Below are 19,094 nucleotides of genomic sequence, written 5' to 3' on the forward strand. Positions count from 1 at the left end.
GGGTATTAGGAGAGGTTGGGGCAGGAGAGGGGGTATTAGGAGAGGTTGGGGCAGGAGAGGGGTATTAGGAGAGGTTGGGGGCAGGATAGGGGGTATTAGGAGAGGTTGGGGCAGGATAGGGGGTATTAGGTGAGGTTGGGGCAGGATAGGGGGTATTAGGTGAGGATGGGGCAGGATAGGGGGTATTAGGTGAGGATGGGGCAGGATAGGGGGTATTAGGAGAGGATGGGGCAGGAGAGGGGATATTAGGAGAGGATGGGGGCAGGAGAGGGGGTATTAGGAGAGGATGGGGGCAGGAGAGGGGGTAGTAGTAGAGGTTGGGGCAGGATAGGGGGTATTAGGAGAGGATGGGGGCAGGAGAGGGGGTAGTAGTAGAGGTTGGGGCAGGATAGGGGGTATTAGGAGAGGTTGGGGGCAGGAGAGGGGGTATTAGGAGAGGTTGGGGGCAGGATAGGGGGTATTAGGAGAGGATGGGGGCAGGAGAGGGGGGTATTAGAAGAGGATGGGGGCAGGAGAGGGGGGTATTAGAAGAGGTTGGGGGCAAGAGAGGGGTATTAGGAGAGGATGGGGCAGGAGAGGGGGTATTAGGAGAGGATGGGGCAGGATAGGGGGTATTAGGAGAGGATGGGGCAGGATAGGGGGTATTAGGAGAGGATGGGGCAGGATAGGGGGTATTAGGAGAGGTTGGGGCAGGATAGGGGGTATTAGGAGAGGATGGGGCAGGAGAGGGGGTATTAGGAGAGGATGGGGGCAGGAGAGGGGGTAGTAGGAGAGGTTGGGGCAGGAGAGGGGGTATTAGGAGAGGAAGGGGCAGGAGAGGGGGTATTAGGAGAGGTTGGGGCAGGATAGGGGGTATTAGGAGAGGTTGGGGCAGGATAGGGGGTATTAGGAGAGGATGGGGCAGGAGAGGGGGTATTAGGAGAGGATGGGGGCAGGAGAGGGGGTAGTAGGAGAGGTGGGGGCAGGATAGGGGGTATTAGGAGAGGTGGGGGCAGGATAGGGGGTATTAGGAGAGGTGGGGGCAGGAGAGGGGGTTTTAGGAGAGGATGGGGGCAGGAGAGGGGGTATTAGGAGAGGATGGGGGCAGGAGAGGGGGTAGTAGGAGAGGTTGGGGCAGGATAGGGGGTATTAGGAGAGGTGGGGGCAGGAGAGGGGGTATTAGGAGAGGTTGGGGGTAGGAGTGGGGGTATTAGGAGAGGTTGGGGGCAGGATAGGGGGTATTAGGAGAGGATGGGGGCAATAGGGGGTATTAGGAGAGGATGGGGGCAGGAGAGGGGGTATTAGGAGAGGTTGGGGCAGGAGAGGGGGTATTAGGAGAGGATGGGGGCAGGAGAGGGGGAATTAGGAGAGGTTGGGGCAGGAGAGGGGGTATTAGGAGAGGTGGGGGCAGGAGAGGGGTATTAGGAGAGGTTGGGGGCAGGAGACAGGTGGGATGAGGAGACATTACCTGGAGGATAAGGCGGCAGCTCACACCCTATGTACCGGAAGTGGGCGGGGAGGAATTTCCGTGGGATCAGCATAACGCATGGGATTATGGGTAGTGACTACCACGGTAACTCAGCAAATAGGAGCAGCCCCGCCCACTCACTGCTTATAGGCCGCAGCCTCCAGTCACTGCTACACCCAGCCCCGCCCTCTCTCCCTCTCATAGGCCGCAATGCTCTGTCACTCATTTACCTCCAGCCCCGCCCACTCATTGCTCATTGGATGCAGCGTCTCGTCACACAACAACCTCTCCCTGCCCGCCCACTCTTCCGCCCATTGGCCGCCGTATTCTATCACTCTCCTGTCCATTGGCCGCGGCCGCGCCCACTCTCCTGCTCATAAATCGCAGCTTCCAGTCACAGTTACATCCAGCCCCGCCCTCTCTCCCTCTCATAGGCCGCAATGCCCCGTCACTCAACTAGCTCCAGTTCCGCCCACAGCACGCAGATTCCTGTCACTCAGCCATCATTAGCCCCGCCTACTCTCTGTGTCCGGCTCCCTGTTACGTCATTATCAGAGCTCAGACTCATTCCCACACAAGGCAGCAGGAGCAGAGAGCAGCCATTGCTGTGTCTGGCAGCAGGTAATGATATTATTATTATTATTATTCTATAGGCTGAGCAGCTCTGGTGTCAGGTTCTGTACTACAGGGGGAGCAGCCTCTGGTGCCTTGTTATAGTGCAGCTGGAGCAGCCTCTGGTGCTGCATTATCCCTGTACAGGTGGCTGACACTATAGTGTCCTATTACCGTAATACAGGTGGCGCAGACCCCGCCGTTACCGTAATACAGGTGGCGCAGACCCCGCCGTTACCGTAATACAAGTAGCGCGGACCCCACCGTTACCGTAATACAGGTGGCGCAGACCCCGCCGTTACCGTAATACAGGTGGTGCAGACCCCGCCGTTACCGTAATACAGGTGACGCAGACCCCGCGGTTACCGTAATACAGGTGGCGCAGACCCCGCCGTTACCGTAATACAGGTGGTGCAGACCCCGCCGTTACCGTAATACAGGTGGTGCAGACCCCGCCGTTACCGTAATACAGGTGACGCAGACCCCGCGGTTACCGTAATACAGGTGGCGCAGACCCCGCCGTTACCGTAATACAGGTGGCGCAGACCCCGCCGTTACCGTAATACAGGTGACGCAGACCCCGCGGTTACCGTAATACAGGTGGCGCAGACCCCGCCGTTACCGTAATACAGGTTGCGCAGACCCTGCCGTTACCGTAATACAGGTGGTGCAGAACCCGCCGTTACCGTAATACAGGTGGCGCAGACCCCGCCGTTACCGTAATACAGGTGGCGCAGACCCTGCCGTTACCGTAATACAGGTGGCGCAGAACCCGCCGTTACCGTAATACAGGTGGCGCAGACCCCGCCGTTACCGTAATACAGGTGGCGCAGACCCCGCCGTTACCGTAATACAGGTGGCGCAGACCCCGCCGTTACCGTAATACAGGTGGCGCAGACCCCGCCGTTACCGTAATACAGGTGGCGCAGACCCCGCCGTTACCGTAATACAGGTGTCGCAGACCCCACCGTTACCGTAATACAGGTGACGCAGACCCCGCCGTTACAGTGTACCGTAATACAGGTGACGCAGACCCCGCCATTACAGTGTACCGTAATACAGGTGACGCAGACCCCGCCATTACCGTAATACAGGTGGCGCAGACCCCGCCGTTACCGTAATACAGGTGGCGCAGACCCTGCCGTTACCGTAATACAGGTGGCGCAGACCCCGCCGTTACCGTAATACAGGTGGCGCAGACCCTGCCGTTACCGTAATACAGGTGGTGCAGAACCCGCCGTTACCGTAATACAGGTGGCGCAGACCCCGCCGTTACCGTAGTACAGGTGGCGCAGACCCCGCCGTTACCGTAATACAGGTGGCGCAGACCCCGCCGTTACCGTAGTACAGGTGGCGCAGACCCCGCCGTTACCGTAATACAGGTGGAGCAGACCCCGCCGTTACCGTAATACAGGTGGCGCAGACCCCACCGTTACCGTAATACAGGTGGCGCACATCCCGCCGTTACCGTAATACAGGTGGCTTAGACCCCGCTGTTACTGTAATTCTATAAACGGGACATTACAGGTGTTGTGTCCTGTGGCATTGTACTATACAGGTTGAGCGGCATATGTTGTATTAATATTCAGGGGAGCTGTATTAAAATACAGGGGAGTGGCATGTGTTGTCCTACTGTACAGGGGGAGCGAACTGGGGCATCCTCCTATACAGGGGTAGTGGATTATGACATCCTACTACACAGGGGGTGTGTTGCCCTTTTATACAGGGTAAGTGGACTGTGGTGTCTTGTTACTTTTATTATATAGGGTGAGCGACATGTATTGTCTTTCTATACAGAAGGAGTGGCCTGTGTTGTCATATTACAGGGGTAGCATCCTGTACTGTCATAGTATACAGGGGAAGTGGCCTGTGTTGTCGTAATATACAAGTGGAGGGACCTGTGGTGTCTTGTTACTATTATTATATAGGGTGGGCGGAATGTATTTTCTTTCTATACAGAAGGCGTGGTCTGTGTTGTCATAATATACAGGGGGAGCGGCCTGTGCTGTCATAGTATACAGCGGGAGCGGCCTGTGTTGTCATAATATACAGGGGGAGCGGCCTGTGCTGTCATAGTATACAGGGGGAGCAGCATGTGCTGTCATAATATACAGGGGCAGCGGCCTGTGTTGTTATAATATACAGGGGTAGCATCCTGTGCTGTCATAGTATACAGGGGCTGCGGCCTGTGTTGTCATAATATACAGGGGTAGCTTCCTGTGCTGTCATAGTATACAGGGGGAGCGGCCTGTGTTGTATTTATTAGCAGTTTCTTATATAGCGCAGCATATTCTGTTGCGCTTTACAATTAGAACAGCAGTAATAGAACGAAACAGGGTCAAAACAGACAGACATAGAGGTAGGAAGGCCCTGCTTGCATGCTTACAATCTATGGGGGAATAGGCATTGATACACAAGGATATATACTACCTGTTGCATAATGGTCCACCAGCTTGCCAGTTTCTTAATGGGTTGTATGATATGATCACCCAGCAATGAGATGAGGTATAGACTGAGAACAACAGAGGACCCAAGACTGAGACTTGCGGTACTCCAACTGATATAGGTAGAGAAGAAATAGAATCAGAGAAGTGAACACTGAAAGAGCGATTAGATAGGTAGGATGAGAACCAGGAGAGGGCTGTGTCCTGAAGACCTAGGGATTGTAGTGTTTGTATGAGAAGACAGTGGTAACAGTGTCATAAGCAGCACAGGGATCTAGAAGAATGAGTAGTGTGTAATGGCCTTTAGATCTAGCAGTGACTAGATCATTCACTACTTTGGTCAGTGCCATCTCTGTGGAGTGTTGGGCATGAAATCCTGACTGAAGTGGGTCCAATAAATTGTGGGAGTTAAGAAAGTGTGTAAGGCGAGTGTAGGCAAGTCTCTCAAGTAGCTTGAAGGGATCTAGTAGCTGAGAAATGGGACGGTAGTTAGAGAGTGTGTTTGGGTCAGAGTTGTGTTTTATTAGAATGGGAGTAATCACTGCATGCTTAAACAGAGAAGGAAAGATACCAGTAGAGAGAGAGATTACAGATTTTAGTTAAGGTTGGAATAAGCACAGGAGACAAAGTTTTACTGACCTGTGAGGGTATAGGATCAAGAGGAGAGGTAGTGGAGTAGGAGGATAGAAAGAGTGTTGATACTTCATCTTCACTTGTGGGATCAAATGAAGAGAATGTGCCAGAGGGTTCAGGTAGGGAATTGAGCAGGTCACTGGCTGAGGAAGAGCATACCATTTCATCTCGGATTTTATCAATTTTATCCTTGAAGTAGGAGGCAAGTTCTTGTGCACTGATACACAAAACACTATTATTTGCAGCGCCTGCATCAATTAAATAAAATCAGAAAAAATATTTTAAAAAAATTCAATGGTGGGGACAATGCTTGGTATACGTTCACCAATATATAAGAGTTGTGTATTGCTCCTATCAGGAATAACTAGATGAAAGAAATATAATAGGGGCGCTCATATATCAAAACACTGTACCCAACAAGATAACAGCCATGGAGTCCCAATAGTTATTAAAATTACTTTATTATAAATAACAAATACTTTTGTATCTGTATATATTGCTATTAAATATTAACTATTCTTGTACAATTGTGTAGCAATTTCATAACACTTGTATAATTAATTAACAGTACTTACAGAGTCATATAAAAAGCAGCTAGAAACCAAAAACATATATTAATGTAATTGTTCAGTGGTAATATGACCAATATATCCAACCGGGCATCCCCGGAAAGAAAATATTGGTTGTGGCTTAAAAACAACTGCTGGAAGATAAAAAAAACGTTTATATGCCAAGCCCAGGTGGGTGCCGGCGCGGAACTGAGGAGAAGAGAACCGTCAAGTCCATTGGTGGAAAATCCGTTATGCGCTTGATGTATATTCTCCTCCAGGATTACATCGCCTCTTCCACTATAGCTGTATTGTATGGTAACGGTCCCAAGATGGTAACACTGTTGATAGAAGCGGCGTGTGGACCGTGTCCACAGCGGGGATGGAATTGCCGCTAAATAGTGAAGATCCCGTGGTGGATATATAAACCATAGTCAATTTTTCAGACTGGCGGCAGTTTGGATTCCCGTCTCTTATACGGGACTTGAGGTGACTCGTACCTTATTTGTGCTGCCGCTACAGCTTTATCATTGGGCTGATTGGCCCTGGGATATGGGCGCTGTTGGTATTGTCGGCATGTGAACCGCTGTTACGGCGAGATCGATAAGGCCGCTGTATAAGGTCGTATGGTGAGAGTCCCGTGGTGGATGATATAAGCTGCAGGGGGATTAGCTTCCTGACTCCCATGCAGGGCTTGAGATGGATTGATCGGTAATGTTCAAACAGGGCCGGTATATGGAGTAACCACCTGGACTGGTTTGTGCTGTTGTAGGCACTGATAGTAGCTAGTGGGGGAGGTGAGGGAGGGTAAAGAAGTGATTTAAATGTATTAAAAAGTTGCTTGGGGTTGGTGGCATGAGAAGAGATGAGAGATTGGAAGTATGTTTGACAGTGTCCAGGGCCTGATGATAGGAGTGGTAGGTGGTCTTATATCTGAGGATTCTGAGATTTACGCCACTGACGTTCTAGTTTACGTGACAGTTTTTGTAGGTGTCTTATTGATTTAGAGTTCCATGGTTGGCATCTAAGCCTATGTAGAGTGTAATGGGTAGCTGGAGCCACTTCATCAAGAGTGTAATGGGTAGCTGGAGCCTCTCTAGGGTCTTGTGCAGGTGGGATACAATAGTGTCAGGTGTGGTAAATGTTAATGAATTCAGAAACTGAGCAGAGCCTGGTGAACACAAGATCAAAGCAGTGGCCCTTCTGATGAGTAGAGGAGTCAGACTATTTGGTCAGGCCAAGAGAGGAGGTTAGAGAGAGGAGTTTGGAGGCATGAACAGATTGTGGACTGTCAAGAGCTATATTGAAATCGCCCATAATGATGGTGGAGATGTCAGAGGATAAGATGCGTAGAAGCCAGGCAGAAAAATCTTCTAGAAATTGTTGTTCGAGTTGCCCAGGAGGGCGATAGATAGCTGCAAAATGCAGAGAGAAGAGGTGAAAATTCTGGTAGAGTGAACTTCAAATGATGTGAATGCGAGTGATGGAACTTGCGGTAGAACAGTGTATGTGAAAAATTGGAACAGTAAGATTCCAACCCCACCACTTTTACAATTACCAGGCCTGGGTGTGTGTGTGAAGTGGAAACCACTGTGTGACAGTGCTGCATGGGAGGCCGAGTCTGATTGTGTGAGCCATGTTTCTGTTATAGCCAGCAGATTAAAGTTGTGAGAGATAAAGAGGTCATGGATGGATGTTAATTTGTTGCAAACAGAGCGTGCATTCCATAAGCCACATTTTAGTGACTTGGAGGGGGATGGGAGACACGTGATATTTATGAGATTAGATGGATTTCTATTTTGTTTTGAGATAGCTGAGTGTGAGAGGGACAGGTAGTTGGGGCCTGGATTTGGTGATATAGCACCAGCTAATAAAAGCAGAAGAGTGAGATAAATATTGGTGGATGTTTGCGAGTGTTTATTCTGGTGACCAATTGCGGTTGTCAAAGTACTTGCAGAGAAGTAAGTATAAAGCTCGTGAGTATTTAGAAGAGGGGGGTGGAGAATAGAAGCTGTAATGTGCACAGAGGGGTGAGTTTTAGGGTGAGTATAGAATGTGTTAAATTTGGTGATAATTCCATGAATTGAAATAAGAAACAGTAGTTTGATGAACATGCTGTGGTCGTTTGTGAGATAATGTTGGGTTACGTGGTGTAGGAATAAGTTGTTTAAGTAAGTTACCTTTCCTTGATGGTGCTCAGTGTTTGTTCAACTGTTTTTTTAACTGTACGGATAACACACTCCTTAATTCCACACTTATTAAATTCCACGCAAGCGACCCCCAGCAAGCTGACCCCTTGACATTATACAGTAACACCAGGGGATGTGTCTGGGTGATGACTGGAGAGGTGACTGCTGGGAATTGGACATTATACAGTAACACCAGGGGATGTGTCTGGGTGATGACTGGAGAGGTGACTGCTGGGAATGGGGCATTATACAGTAACATCGGGGGATGTGTCTGGGTGATGACTGGAGAGATGACTGCTGGGAATGGGGCATTACACAGTAACACCAGGGGACGTGTCTGGGTGATGACTGGTGAGGTGACTGCTGGGAGTGGGACATTATACAGTAACACCAGGGGATGTGTCTGGTGATGACTGGAGAGGTGACTGCTGGGAACGGGGCATTATACAGTAACACCAGGGGATGTGTCTGGGTGATGACTGGAGAGGTGACTGCTGGGAATGGGACATTATACAGTAACACCAGGGGATGTGTCTGGTGATGACTGGAGAGGTGACTGCTGGGAATGGGACATTATACAGTAACACCAGGGGACGAGTCTGGGTGATGACTGGAGAGGTGATTGCTGGGAATGGGGCATTATACAGTACCACCAGGGGACGTGTCTGGGTGATGACTGGAGAGGTGACTGCTGGGAATGGGGCATTATACAGTAACACCAGGGGATGTGTCTGGGTGATGGCTGGAGAGGTGACTGCTGGGAATGGGACATTAAACAGTAACACCAGGGGATGTGTCTGGGTGATGACTGGAGAGGTGACTGCTGGGAATAGGACATTATACAGTAACACCGGGGGATGTGTCTGGGTGATAACTGGAGAGGTGACTGCTGGAAATGGGGCATTATACAATAACACCGGGAGACATGTCTGGGTGATGACTGGAGAGGTGACTGCTGGGAATGGGACATTATACAGTAACACCGGGGGACGTGTCTGGGTGATGACTGGAGAGGTGACTGCTGGGAATGGGACATTATACAGTAAAACCGGGAGACGTGTCTGGGTGATGACTGGAGAGGTGACTGCTGGGAATGGGACATTATACAGTAACACTAGGGGATGTGTCTGGGTGATGACTGGACAGGTGACTGCTGGGAATGGGGCATTATACAGTAACACCAGGGGATGTGTCTGGATGATGACTGGAGAGGTGACTGCTGGGAATGGGGAATTATACAGTAACACCAGGGGATGTGTCTGGGTGATGACTGGCCAGGTGACTGCTGGGAATTGGGCATTATACAGTAACACCGGGGGATGTGTCTGGGTGATGACTGGAGAGGTGACTTCTTGGAATGGGGCATTATACAGTAACACCAGGGGATGTGTCTGAATGGGGCATTATACAGTAACACCAGGGGACGTGTCATGGTGATGACTGGAGAGGTGACTGGTGGGAATGGGGCATTATACAGTAACACCAGGGGATGTGTCTGGGTTATGACTAAAGAGGTGACTGCTGGGAATGGGACATTATACAGTAACACCAGGGGATGTGTCTTGGTGATGACTGGAGAGGTGACTGCTGGGAATGGGGCATTATACAGTAACACCAGGGAATGTGTCTGGGTGATGACTGGAGAGGTGACTGCTGGGAATGGGGCATTATACAGTAACACCAGGGGATGTGTCTGGGTGATGACTGTATAACTGTGTGTGTCAGGTTCCTATAAGGTGTCAGGATGTCACTGTCTATGTCTCCATGCAGGAGGGGGAGTATATCAAGGAACACAGGGGTCTGTACAAGGACGTGATGATGGAGAATCACCGGCCCCTCACATCACTGGGTAAGAGGAGACTGTCATGTATTGTACAGGGGAGAGCAGGTATGGGGCCCCCTATATACACATATCATCTCATAATCACATATATACACTGTACTCAGTCCCTGTGTGTCTCCTACAGATGGACCCAGTAACAGAGATACCCCAGAGAGATGTCTCCGTCCTCTGTATTCCCAGGATTGTACAGAGGAGAATCACAGGATCCCACAGGAGGATCAGGTAGGTGGGATTTAGGGTCTCACCAATATACCAAAGTGACTGTCACTATATGATCTGTAGAGAAGCTGTGTGTGTATTATACACTGATATTATACTGTTCCACCTCAGTTTAATTTGACTCTATGCAAATGTTATTATAGTGTTTGTTTGTTTTTTAGGTAGAACGTCTGTCTGATATTAAAACAGAAGATACAGGGGGAGAAGAAGAGACGTATGTTACTGATATAAAGGCAGAAGATATAGAGGAAGAAGAAGAGACGTATGTGACTGATATAAAGGCAGAAGGTATAGATGGAGAAGAAGAGACATATGTGACTGATATAAAGGCAGAAGATATAGAGGGAGAAGAAGAGACGTATGTGACTGTTATAAAGGCAGAAGATATAGAGGGAGAAGAAGAGACGTATGTGACTGATATAAAGGCAGAAGATGTAGAGGGAGAAGAAGAGACGTGTGTGACTGATATAAAGGCAGAAGATATAGAGGGAAAAGAAGAGACGTATGTGACTGATATAAAGGCAGAAGATACAGAAGGAGAAGAAGAGATGTATGTGACTGATATAAAGGCAGAAGATATAGAGGGAAAAGAAGAGACGTATGTGACTGATATAAAGGCAGAAGATATAGAGGAAGAAGAAGAGACGTATGTGACTGATATAAAGGCAGAAGATATAGAGGGAGAAGAAGAGACGTATGTGACTGATATAAAGGCAGAAGATATAGAGGGAGATGAAGAGACGTATGTGACTGATATAAAGGCAGAAGATATAGAGGGAGAAGAAGCGACGTACGTGACTGATATAAAGGCAGAAGATATAGAGGAAGAAGAAGAGACATATGTGACTGATATAAAGGTAGAATATATAGAGGGAGAAGAAGAGATGTATGTGACTGATATAAAGGCAGAAGTTATAGAGAGAGAAGAAGAGACATATGTGACTGATATAAAGGCAGAATATATAGAGGGAGAAGAAGAGACGTATGTGACTGATATAAAGGCAGAAGATATAGAGGGAGAAGAAGAGACGTATGTGACTGATATGAAGGCAGAAGATACAGAGGGAGAAGAAGAGACGTATGTGACTGATATGAAGGCAGAAGATATAGAGGGAGAAGAAGAGACGTATGTGACTGATATAAAGGCAGAAGATATAGAGGGAGAAGATGAGACGTATGTGACTGATATAAAGGCAGAAGATATAGAGGGAGAAGAAGAGACGTATGTGAGGGGTGATCAGCAGTGTAAGGAGGAGGAGATCCCTACAGATATCAGCACAGGTGAGTAATAAACACTTATTACAGAAGTAACCTATTCTCATTGCTCAGTCACTACAGCAATCTCTTATCCTACACCCTCCTCCGCCATCAGCCCTGTTCTCAGTTGGGTGTTTATAACACAAGGCTATCCATGACAAATATCACATGTAGATAGTTATTACACACAACGCTATAATGTTATTAAAAGTAACAAGCAGACGTTTATTATTAGTGATTATATATACATTTGTATATATGTATGTATATAATATAATTAGTAATGTTTTTTGTGGAGTGCCTAATTTATATGCATTTTGTTACATGATGCAGGTATGAAATATTTCCTGCTATACAGTAGACCTGAGATCACCAAATACAATTCGTATAAGATTCAGAAATAAAATAAAATTTGAATCTAGAACTTCAAGTAAAACTGATTAAAAGCTTATCACAAGTACATATCTGTATAATCATAAGACAAGCGTTTTGCACTTGTTGTCACCCTTGCATGGGCGGGCTTGTTCTTATCCACTCCAATTCACTCTAAATCCAAATTGTGTGTAACCCAACGCGTTTCATCAATAGTGACTTCTTCATGGGTGTTTTCTGTTAAAGGCTTTATCCTTAAATATCAGTTGTGTAGACCTGAAATAATTGTGTAACCTTCAGACGGTAATTGTAGTCTTGTTCATGATGAACACATTCCTAATTACTTGTGAATAATAGTTCCTGCTCTGTGCAGTTCTGAGGTTATGACTTTAGGGAATGTAATGGCCAGATCCAATATTGCTCAATCTAAGGTCTCCCAGTAGCCTTACTACATACATAAATGTGTCTTGCACTCACTATATTAACTAACAATAATAAACAGTGGAGTTTTAGTTCATGTATTGCTCAGTGCATTTAAGCCTACAGCCCCCGTCAAGGGAACCTCCTATACTGCAGGTCCTACGCTGTTGCTCAAAATAATTACAGGTTGAGTATCCCTCATCCAAAATTCAAAATCCCACATTTTTGGTTCCCCATCTGAGATAATTACATATATATTATTTATGTGTATATATAGATATATCAAATAATATACATATATATATATGTGTCATTATCTCAGTAGGGGAACCAAAAATGTGTGATTTTCAATTTTGGATAAGGGATTCTCAACCTGTACCATAAAAACAGCTATCACATTAGTGTTAAACTTTAGGTTTGCTCTCAGCGGTGAAAAGGTGGCTGAAAGGCTTGGATTGGTTTTCAGAGCACCAGTCTGACGTGCCACCACATCTCACGTGGCCCTCCAATTCACCAGATCTGGGACTGTGGGACTGCTTGGCTGGGTCCGGCATTGTACTGTTGGTGCAGTTCCTGATACGTTTGGAATGATTGGTGGTTGCTAGGCGCGCCAAATGCCCATGGTCCCGATTTGTCATAATCTACTTTCGGCCACTATTCCGCCGCTGAGATTCTTGGTGTCCATGCTTCTTCCACTGTAGATGGATACTGCTCACTGTCTACAAGAGATCACCAACAAACAAATGCCGGTGTCGGCCAAAACCAAAGGCTCCCTTTTGCCAGTCGCATCACGTGCACGACCCATGGTTCCATCTGAAATAGAAACAACAAATTTGCATTGTATCAATACCTCAGACATTCACAATGATCATCCAGTAGTTTTAGTGTCACCATCTACATGCATGTGCACGTCCCGTGGCTTTGTACTTTATATATATATATATATATATATATATATATATATATATATATATATATAATATAGGCAAATAAGCGGCACTCACCAGGCTTCTTATAGATTAATAAAACGGTCCTTTATTGAATCCTACGTTTCGGGAATAACCCCGTCGTCAGGGACAGCATAGACATAAATACAATGTGATATGACAAACATATATACCCTCCCCCAACTGTAATCTAAAAGTTTTTCCTGTGACACCTGGAGGACGCCAGCCTTCAGCATCGCGGGCCATCCCGCGCGCCCATGTTTCCACCTTCTGCTCGACGGGACCCGTGACGTCATCCGGCGGCGCCCCCCGGCGCACACAGTGCACGCTGCTCGGTTGCTAAACAACACAACAACAATCAATGTTACATTTAAAACAAATATATCACAGCAATAGTCCTTAAACGTTTATATCGTGTATAACCTTAATATTAACATCTATTCAAACACACTTTAATGCTCACCATCTAGCTAATTCTCAATGTAAACGGATCAATTAATGAGTGCTGTTATAACCATATGCATTAAAGAAAGCAGAAAGAACGGCTGCTACAGATGTCTGGGATGTGTCACCTGCAGAGCCCTATCAGTGGGCAATACATTTTGTCATCCCCATACAGGAAAGCGGTTTGAGATAAAATATCCAGTAACATGCAGTACCACTTTTGTCGTATATATGCTAACCTGCCCTTGCGGGTTGGCTTATATCGGCAAAACACAGCGCCAATTTAAAGAGCGTATGGCGCAGCACAGGACAGCAATTAGGCATGCATTGGAGTCTGGCAGTAACGATCAGCCTGTTGCCAGACATTGCAAGACATAGTATAGCCAGCATGAGATCAATCATTATTGACCATGTCCCCTTGAGAATTCGGGGGGGTAATCGGGCTAAAATATTATTGCAAACAGAGTGTAGGTGGATCAGTGCCCTAGATACGATAGCACCTCGAGGGTTAACTGAAAGCCTCGGGTTACAATGCTTTCTTTAATGCATATGGTTATAACAGTACTGATTAATTGATCCGTTTACAGTGAGAATTAGCTAGATGGTGAGCATTAAAGTGTGTTTGAATAGATGTTAATATTAAGGTTATACACGATATAAACGTTTAAGGACTATTGCTGTGATATATTTGTTTTAAATGTAATTACAACATTGATTGTTGTTGTGTTGTTTAGCAACCGAGCAGCGTGCACTGTGTGCGCCGGGGGGCGCCGCCGGATGACGTCACGGGTCCCGTCGAGCAGAAGGTGGAAACATGGGCGCGCGGGATGGCCCGCGATGCTGAAGGCTGGCGTCCTCCAGGTGTCACAGGTAAGACTGTTTGATTGCAGTTGGGGGAGGGTATATATGTTTGTCATATCACATTGTATTTATGTCTATGCTGTCCCTGACGACGGGGTTATTCCCGAAACGTAGGATTCAATAAAGGACCGTTTTATTAAGAAGCCTGGTGAGTGCCGCTTATTTGCCTATATTACAATAGCTCCACGGAGCTTAAGAAGGCACCTCAGCAAGTATCATATTATCCAGGAGGGAGTGCCGGACAACACAAATATCTTTATCTTGCGTTCAAAAGAAAAGCAGCACTACAGGTGAGATCACTGTTGCCAAATCTCAGATTAACATAGACCAGAAAACACAATTCCTGAGTGCACTGTATTAATTGTATAGATTTGACGGAAGTCCCTCCCAATGGGTACAGTGATCGCGCTGTGCGAAAAAAATTGTGGGTCCTAGGGACCCCTCACTATAAAAAATTGGAGTCCTACTCCACCGTTTCTGGGTCCCATCACACTTTATGAGGGGAGAGGGAAGGTTGCAGTTGGGACTGTGCGGGGGCCAGGTGGCATTTAGGATAGAGGGGTAAAAAGCAAGTAGCAGTTGGGGTGAAGCAGGGAGAAGTTGGGGCAGAGCGGGGCTGTAAAGGCAGGCAGCGCTGGGGGTAGGGAGAAAGTAAGTTCAGACAGTTGAAACAGTGTTGGGGTGGCTAGTGGCAGGCAGTGCTTGGAGTAGTTAGGGGTTAATTGTAGATAGCAGCTGTGGCAGTATTGGGGGGCAAGGAGGGATTTAGGGGCAGGAAGTACTGGGGGTCGAAGAGAGGCACAGCTAGATAGCAGCTAGGGCAGTAGTGGGGGCATGGAGGGGGTTAGGGGCTGGTAGTATTGGGGGTATAGAGGGGGCACGAGTAGATGGCTTGGGTGGTACAGGGTGGCAAGGAGGGGGTTAGGGGCAGACAGTACTGGGGGTAGAGATGCGGCTTGGGTAGATAGCAGCTGGGGTAGTACTGGAGAGCAGGGGGGGGGGGTTAGGGGCAGAAGTACCGGTAGGGAGGGGGTATGGATAGATACTGGGGATAGAAAGGGGGCATGGGTAGATACTGTGGGTAGGGGATAGCTGGGGCTGTACTGGGGGCAAGGAGGGGGTTAGGGGCAGGAAGTGCTGGGGGTAGGGAGACAGCATGGGTAGATACTGGGTACAGTGGATAGGTGGGACAGTGCAGGGGGGCGAGGGGGTTAGAGGCAGGAAGTACTGGGGGTAGGGTAAGGGTAGATGGCTGCTGGGGCACCGGAGACACAACCTTTACACACGTGTGTGGCTGGCAGCGGGGACCGTGGGCGTATATGACAGCACCCCTATAGTACTATACACATCTTACCAGGTGCCGAGTGCGGGAAGTAATGCTGAGGAAGTAGCCGTGGCTGTGTGTGGGTACTCTCCAATGATGGCATCCTGGTCAGCGTAGCTGCAGCCAAGAAGAGGATGCTGAAGCGCTGGGTGTGTAGGAGGGGTGACGGCTGGTATCTAGGAGGCGATGTCCGGTGCTCGGCAGATGCTCCTTTCGGGACTCATGAGACGGCTCTGCGCATGACAGCTCAGCCGGTCTCTGTCATCAGGGAGAGGGTGAAGGCTGAAGACAGACATTCTGCTGCCCAGGAGATACGCTAGCTGCAGCTGCTGTGTGGGTTGTTACTGTGAGGCAGTGGGGTCAGGCCGCTCTGATGCAGCTGGCTGCTGTCAGTGTATCAGGGCAGACAAGTGGAGCAGGTCAGTGAATTCTTATTGGCTGACACGGTGCACACAGGCATCAGCGCGTCCTGTCCTGGAGGACCCGCTCATTTTTAAAAACTGAGTCAATGCGCTATAACGCGTATTTTGTGATCACTGGAGGGTGTTACAGAGAGAGGGGGAGGAGCAGGAGATAGGGAGGGGAGCGAGTGAGTGTGTCAGAGAGGGAGAGGGGAGTAAGAAAGACAGTGTCAGGAAGAGAGACAGCATCGGAGAGAGAAAGAGGGGCATTTAAGAGGGTGTCAGGGAGAGAGGGAGAGGTGCATGAGAGAGTATGTCAGGGAGAGAGATGGAGAGGAGCATGAGAGTGTGTGTCAGGGAGAGAGATGGAGAGAAGCATGAGAGTGTGTGTCAGGGAGAGAGATGGAGAGAAGCATGAGAGAGTGTGTCAGGAAGAGGCGCATGAGTGTGTGTCAGGAAGAGAGAGGGAGAGGCACATGAGTGTGTCAGGGAGAGGTAGGGAGAGCTGCATGAGAGAGAGGCACATGAGAGAGTCAGAGAGAGGGAGAGGCACATGAGAGTGTCAGGGAGAGAGGGAGAGGCACATGAGAGTGTCAGGGAGAGGGAGGGAGAGCTGCGTGAGAGAGGGAGAGGCACATGAGAGTGTCAGGGAGCGAGAGGCGCCTGAGAGTCAGGGAGAGGAGCAAGACAGTGTCAGGGAGAGAGAGGGAGAGGCACATGAGAGTGTCAGGGAGGGAGAGGCGCCTGAGAGTCAGGGAGAGGAGCAAGACAGTGTCAGGGAGAGAGAGGGAGAGGCACATGAGAGTGTGTCAGGGAGAGGGAGAGGCACATGAGAGTGTCAGGGAGAGAGAGGGAGAGGCACATGAGTGTCAGGGAGAGGAGCAAGACAGTGTCAGAGAGAGGGAGAGGCACATGAGAGAGTCAGGGAGAGAGGGAGAGGCACATGAGTGTCAGGGAGAGGAGCAAGACGGAGAGTGTTAGGGAGAGGGAGGCGCATGAGAGTGTGTCAGGAAGAGGCACATGAGATTGTCATGGAGAGAGGGAGAGGCATATGAGAGATTGTCAGGGAGAGGCACATGAGAGAGAGAGTCAGGGAGAGAGGGAGAGGCACATGAGAGAGAGTGTCAGGGAGAGGGAAAGGCACATGAGTGTCAGGGAGAGGAGCAAGACAGTGTCAGAGAGAGGGAGAGGCACATGAGGAGAGTGTCAGGGAGAGAGGGAGAGGCACATGAGTGTCAGGGAGAGGAGCAAGACGGAGAGTGTTAGGGAGAGGGAGGCGCATGAGAGTGTGTCGGGAAGAGGCACATGAGATTGTCAGGGAGAGAGGGAGAGGCATATGAGATATTGTCAGGGAGAGGCACATGAGAGAGAGAGTCAGGGAGGGAGAGGTTCATGAGAGAGTGTCAGGGAGAGGGAGAGGCACATGAGAGTGTCAGGGAGAGAGAGGGAGAGGCACATGAGTGTCAGGGAGAGGAGCAAGACAGTGTCAGAGAGAGGGAGAGGCACATGAGTAGAGAGTCGGGGAGAGAGGGAGAGGCACATGAGTGTCAGGGAGAGGAGCAAGACGGAGTGTGTTAGGGAGAGGGAGGCGCATGAGAGTGTCAGGAAGAGGCACATGAGATTGTCAGGGAGAGAGGGAGAGGCATATGAGATATTGTCAGGGAGAGGCACATGAGAGAGAGTCAGGGAGGGAGAGGTTCATGAGAGAGAGTGTCAGGGAGAGGGAGAGGCACATGAGAGTGTCAGGGAGAGAGAGGGGGAGAGGCACATGAGTGTCAGGGAGAGGAGCAAGACAGTGTCAGAGAGAGGGAGAGGCACATGAGGAGAGTGTCAGGGAGAGAGGGAGAGGCACATGAGTGTCAGGGAGAGGAGCAAGACGGAGAGTGTTAGGGAGAAGGAGGCGCATGAGAGTGTGTCAGGAAGAGGCACATGAGATTGTCAGGGAGAGAGGGAGAGGCATATGAGATATTGTCAGGGAGAGGCACATGAGAGAGAGAGTCAGGGAGGGAGAGGTTCATGAGAGAGTGTCAGGGAGAGGGAGAGGCACATGAGAGTGTCAGGGAGAGAGAGGGAGAGGCACATGAGTGTCAGGGAGAGGAGCAAGACAGTGTCAGAGAGAGGGAGAGGCACATGAGTAGAGAGTCAGGGAGAGAGGGAGAGGCACATGAGTGTCAGGGAGAGGAGCAAGACGGAGTGTGTTAGGGAGAGGGAGGCGCATGAGAGTGTGTCAGGAAGAGGCACATGAGATTGTCAGGGAGAGAGGGAGAGGCATATGAGAGATTGTCAGGGAGAGGCACATGAGAGAGAGAGTCAGGGAGAGAGGGAGAGGCACATGAGAGAGAGTGTCAGGGAGAGGCGCATGAGAGTGAAGCGAGACAGAGTGTTGGGGAGAGGGAGGGAGAGGCGCATGAGAGAATGTTGGGGAGAGAGGGAGAGGCACATGAGAGAATGTCAGGGAGAGAGAGGGAGAGGCACATGAGAGAGTGTCAGGGAGAGGCGCATGAGAGTGTGTCAGGAAGAGGCACATGAGATTGTCAGGGAGAGAGGGAGAGGCATATGAGATATTGTCAGGGAGAGGCACATGAGAGAGAGTCAGGGAGGGAGAGGTTCATGAGAGAGAGTGTCAGGGAGAGGGAGAGGCACATGAGAGTGTCAGGGAGAGAGAGGGGGAGAGGCACATGAGTGTCAGGGAGAGGAGCAAGACAGTGTCAGAGAGAGGGAGAGGCACATGAGGAGAGTGTCAGGGAGAGAGGGAGAGGCACATGAGTGTCAGGGAGAGGAGCAAGACGGAGAGTGTTAGGGAGAAGGAGGCGCATGAGAGTGTGTCAGGAAGAGGCACATGAGATTGTCAGGGAGAGAGGGAGAGGCATATGAGATATTGTCAGGGAGAGGCACATGAGAGAGAGAGTCAGGGAGGGAGAGGTTCATGAGAGAGTGTCAGGGAGAGGGAGAGGCACATGAGAGTGTCAGGGAGAGAGAGGGAGAGGCACATGAGTGTCAGGGAGAGGAGCAAGACAGTGTCAGAGAGAGGGAGAGGCACATGAGTAGAGAGTCGGGGAGAGAGGGAGAGGCACATGAGTGTCAGGGAGAGGAGCAAGACGGAGTGTGTTAGGGAGAGGGAGGCGCATGAGAG

The 19,094-nt window shown here is 49.2% G+C and overlaps 2 protein-coding genes across 3 annotated transcripts in view; one reads left to right on the top strand and one right to left on the bottom strand.

The window, feature by feature from the left end:
- The window catches only part of LOC134983911 (oocyte zinc finger protein XlCOF8.4-like), a 46,215-nt gene extending 44,659 nt beyond the window's left edge, over nt 1–1,556 (bottom strand). For both annotated transcript variants that reach the window (XM_063949523.1, XM_063949522.1), the window contains exon 1: nt 1,448–1,556. The gene's annotated coding sequence lies outside the window, so the exon portion shown is untranslated. The remainder of the gene's footprint in view (nt 1–1,447) is intronic.
- Nucleotides 1,557–1,727: 171 nt separating this feature from the next.
- Nucleotides 1,728–19,094, top strand: part of LOC134983907 (zinc finger protein 271-like) — a 72,797-nt gene continuing 55,430 nt past the window's right edge. The window contains exons 1-4 of the mRNA XM_063949518.1: nt 1,728–2,068; nt 9,644–9,722; nt 9,841–9,938; nt 10,097–11,216. Of these exons, the coding sequence (XP_063805588.1) occupies nt 9,689–9,722; nt 9,841–9,938; nt 10,097–11,216 (1,252 nt within the window). The 5' untranslated portion in view covers nt 1,728–2,068; nt 9,644–9,688. The remainder of the gene's footprint in view (nt 2,069–9,643; nt 9,723–9,840; nt 9,939–10,096; nt 11,217–19,094) is intronic.

This window comes from Pseudophryne corroboree, assembly GCF_028390025.1.
Source record: "Pseudophryne corroboree isolate aPseCor3 chromosome 3 unlocalized genomic scaffold, aPseCor3.hap2 SUPER_3_unloc_29, whole genome shotgun sequence".
In the NCBI taxonomy this organism is placed as follows: domain Eukaryota; kingdom Metazoa; phylum Chordata; class Amphibia; order Anura; family Myobatrachidae; genus Pseudophryne; species Pseudophryne corroboree.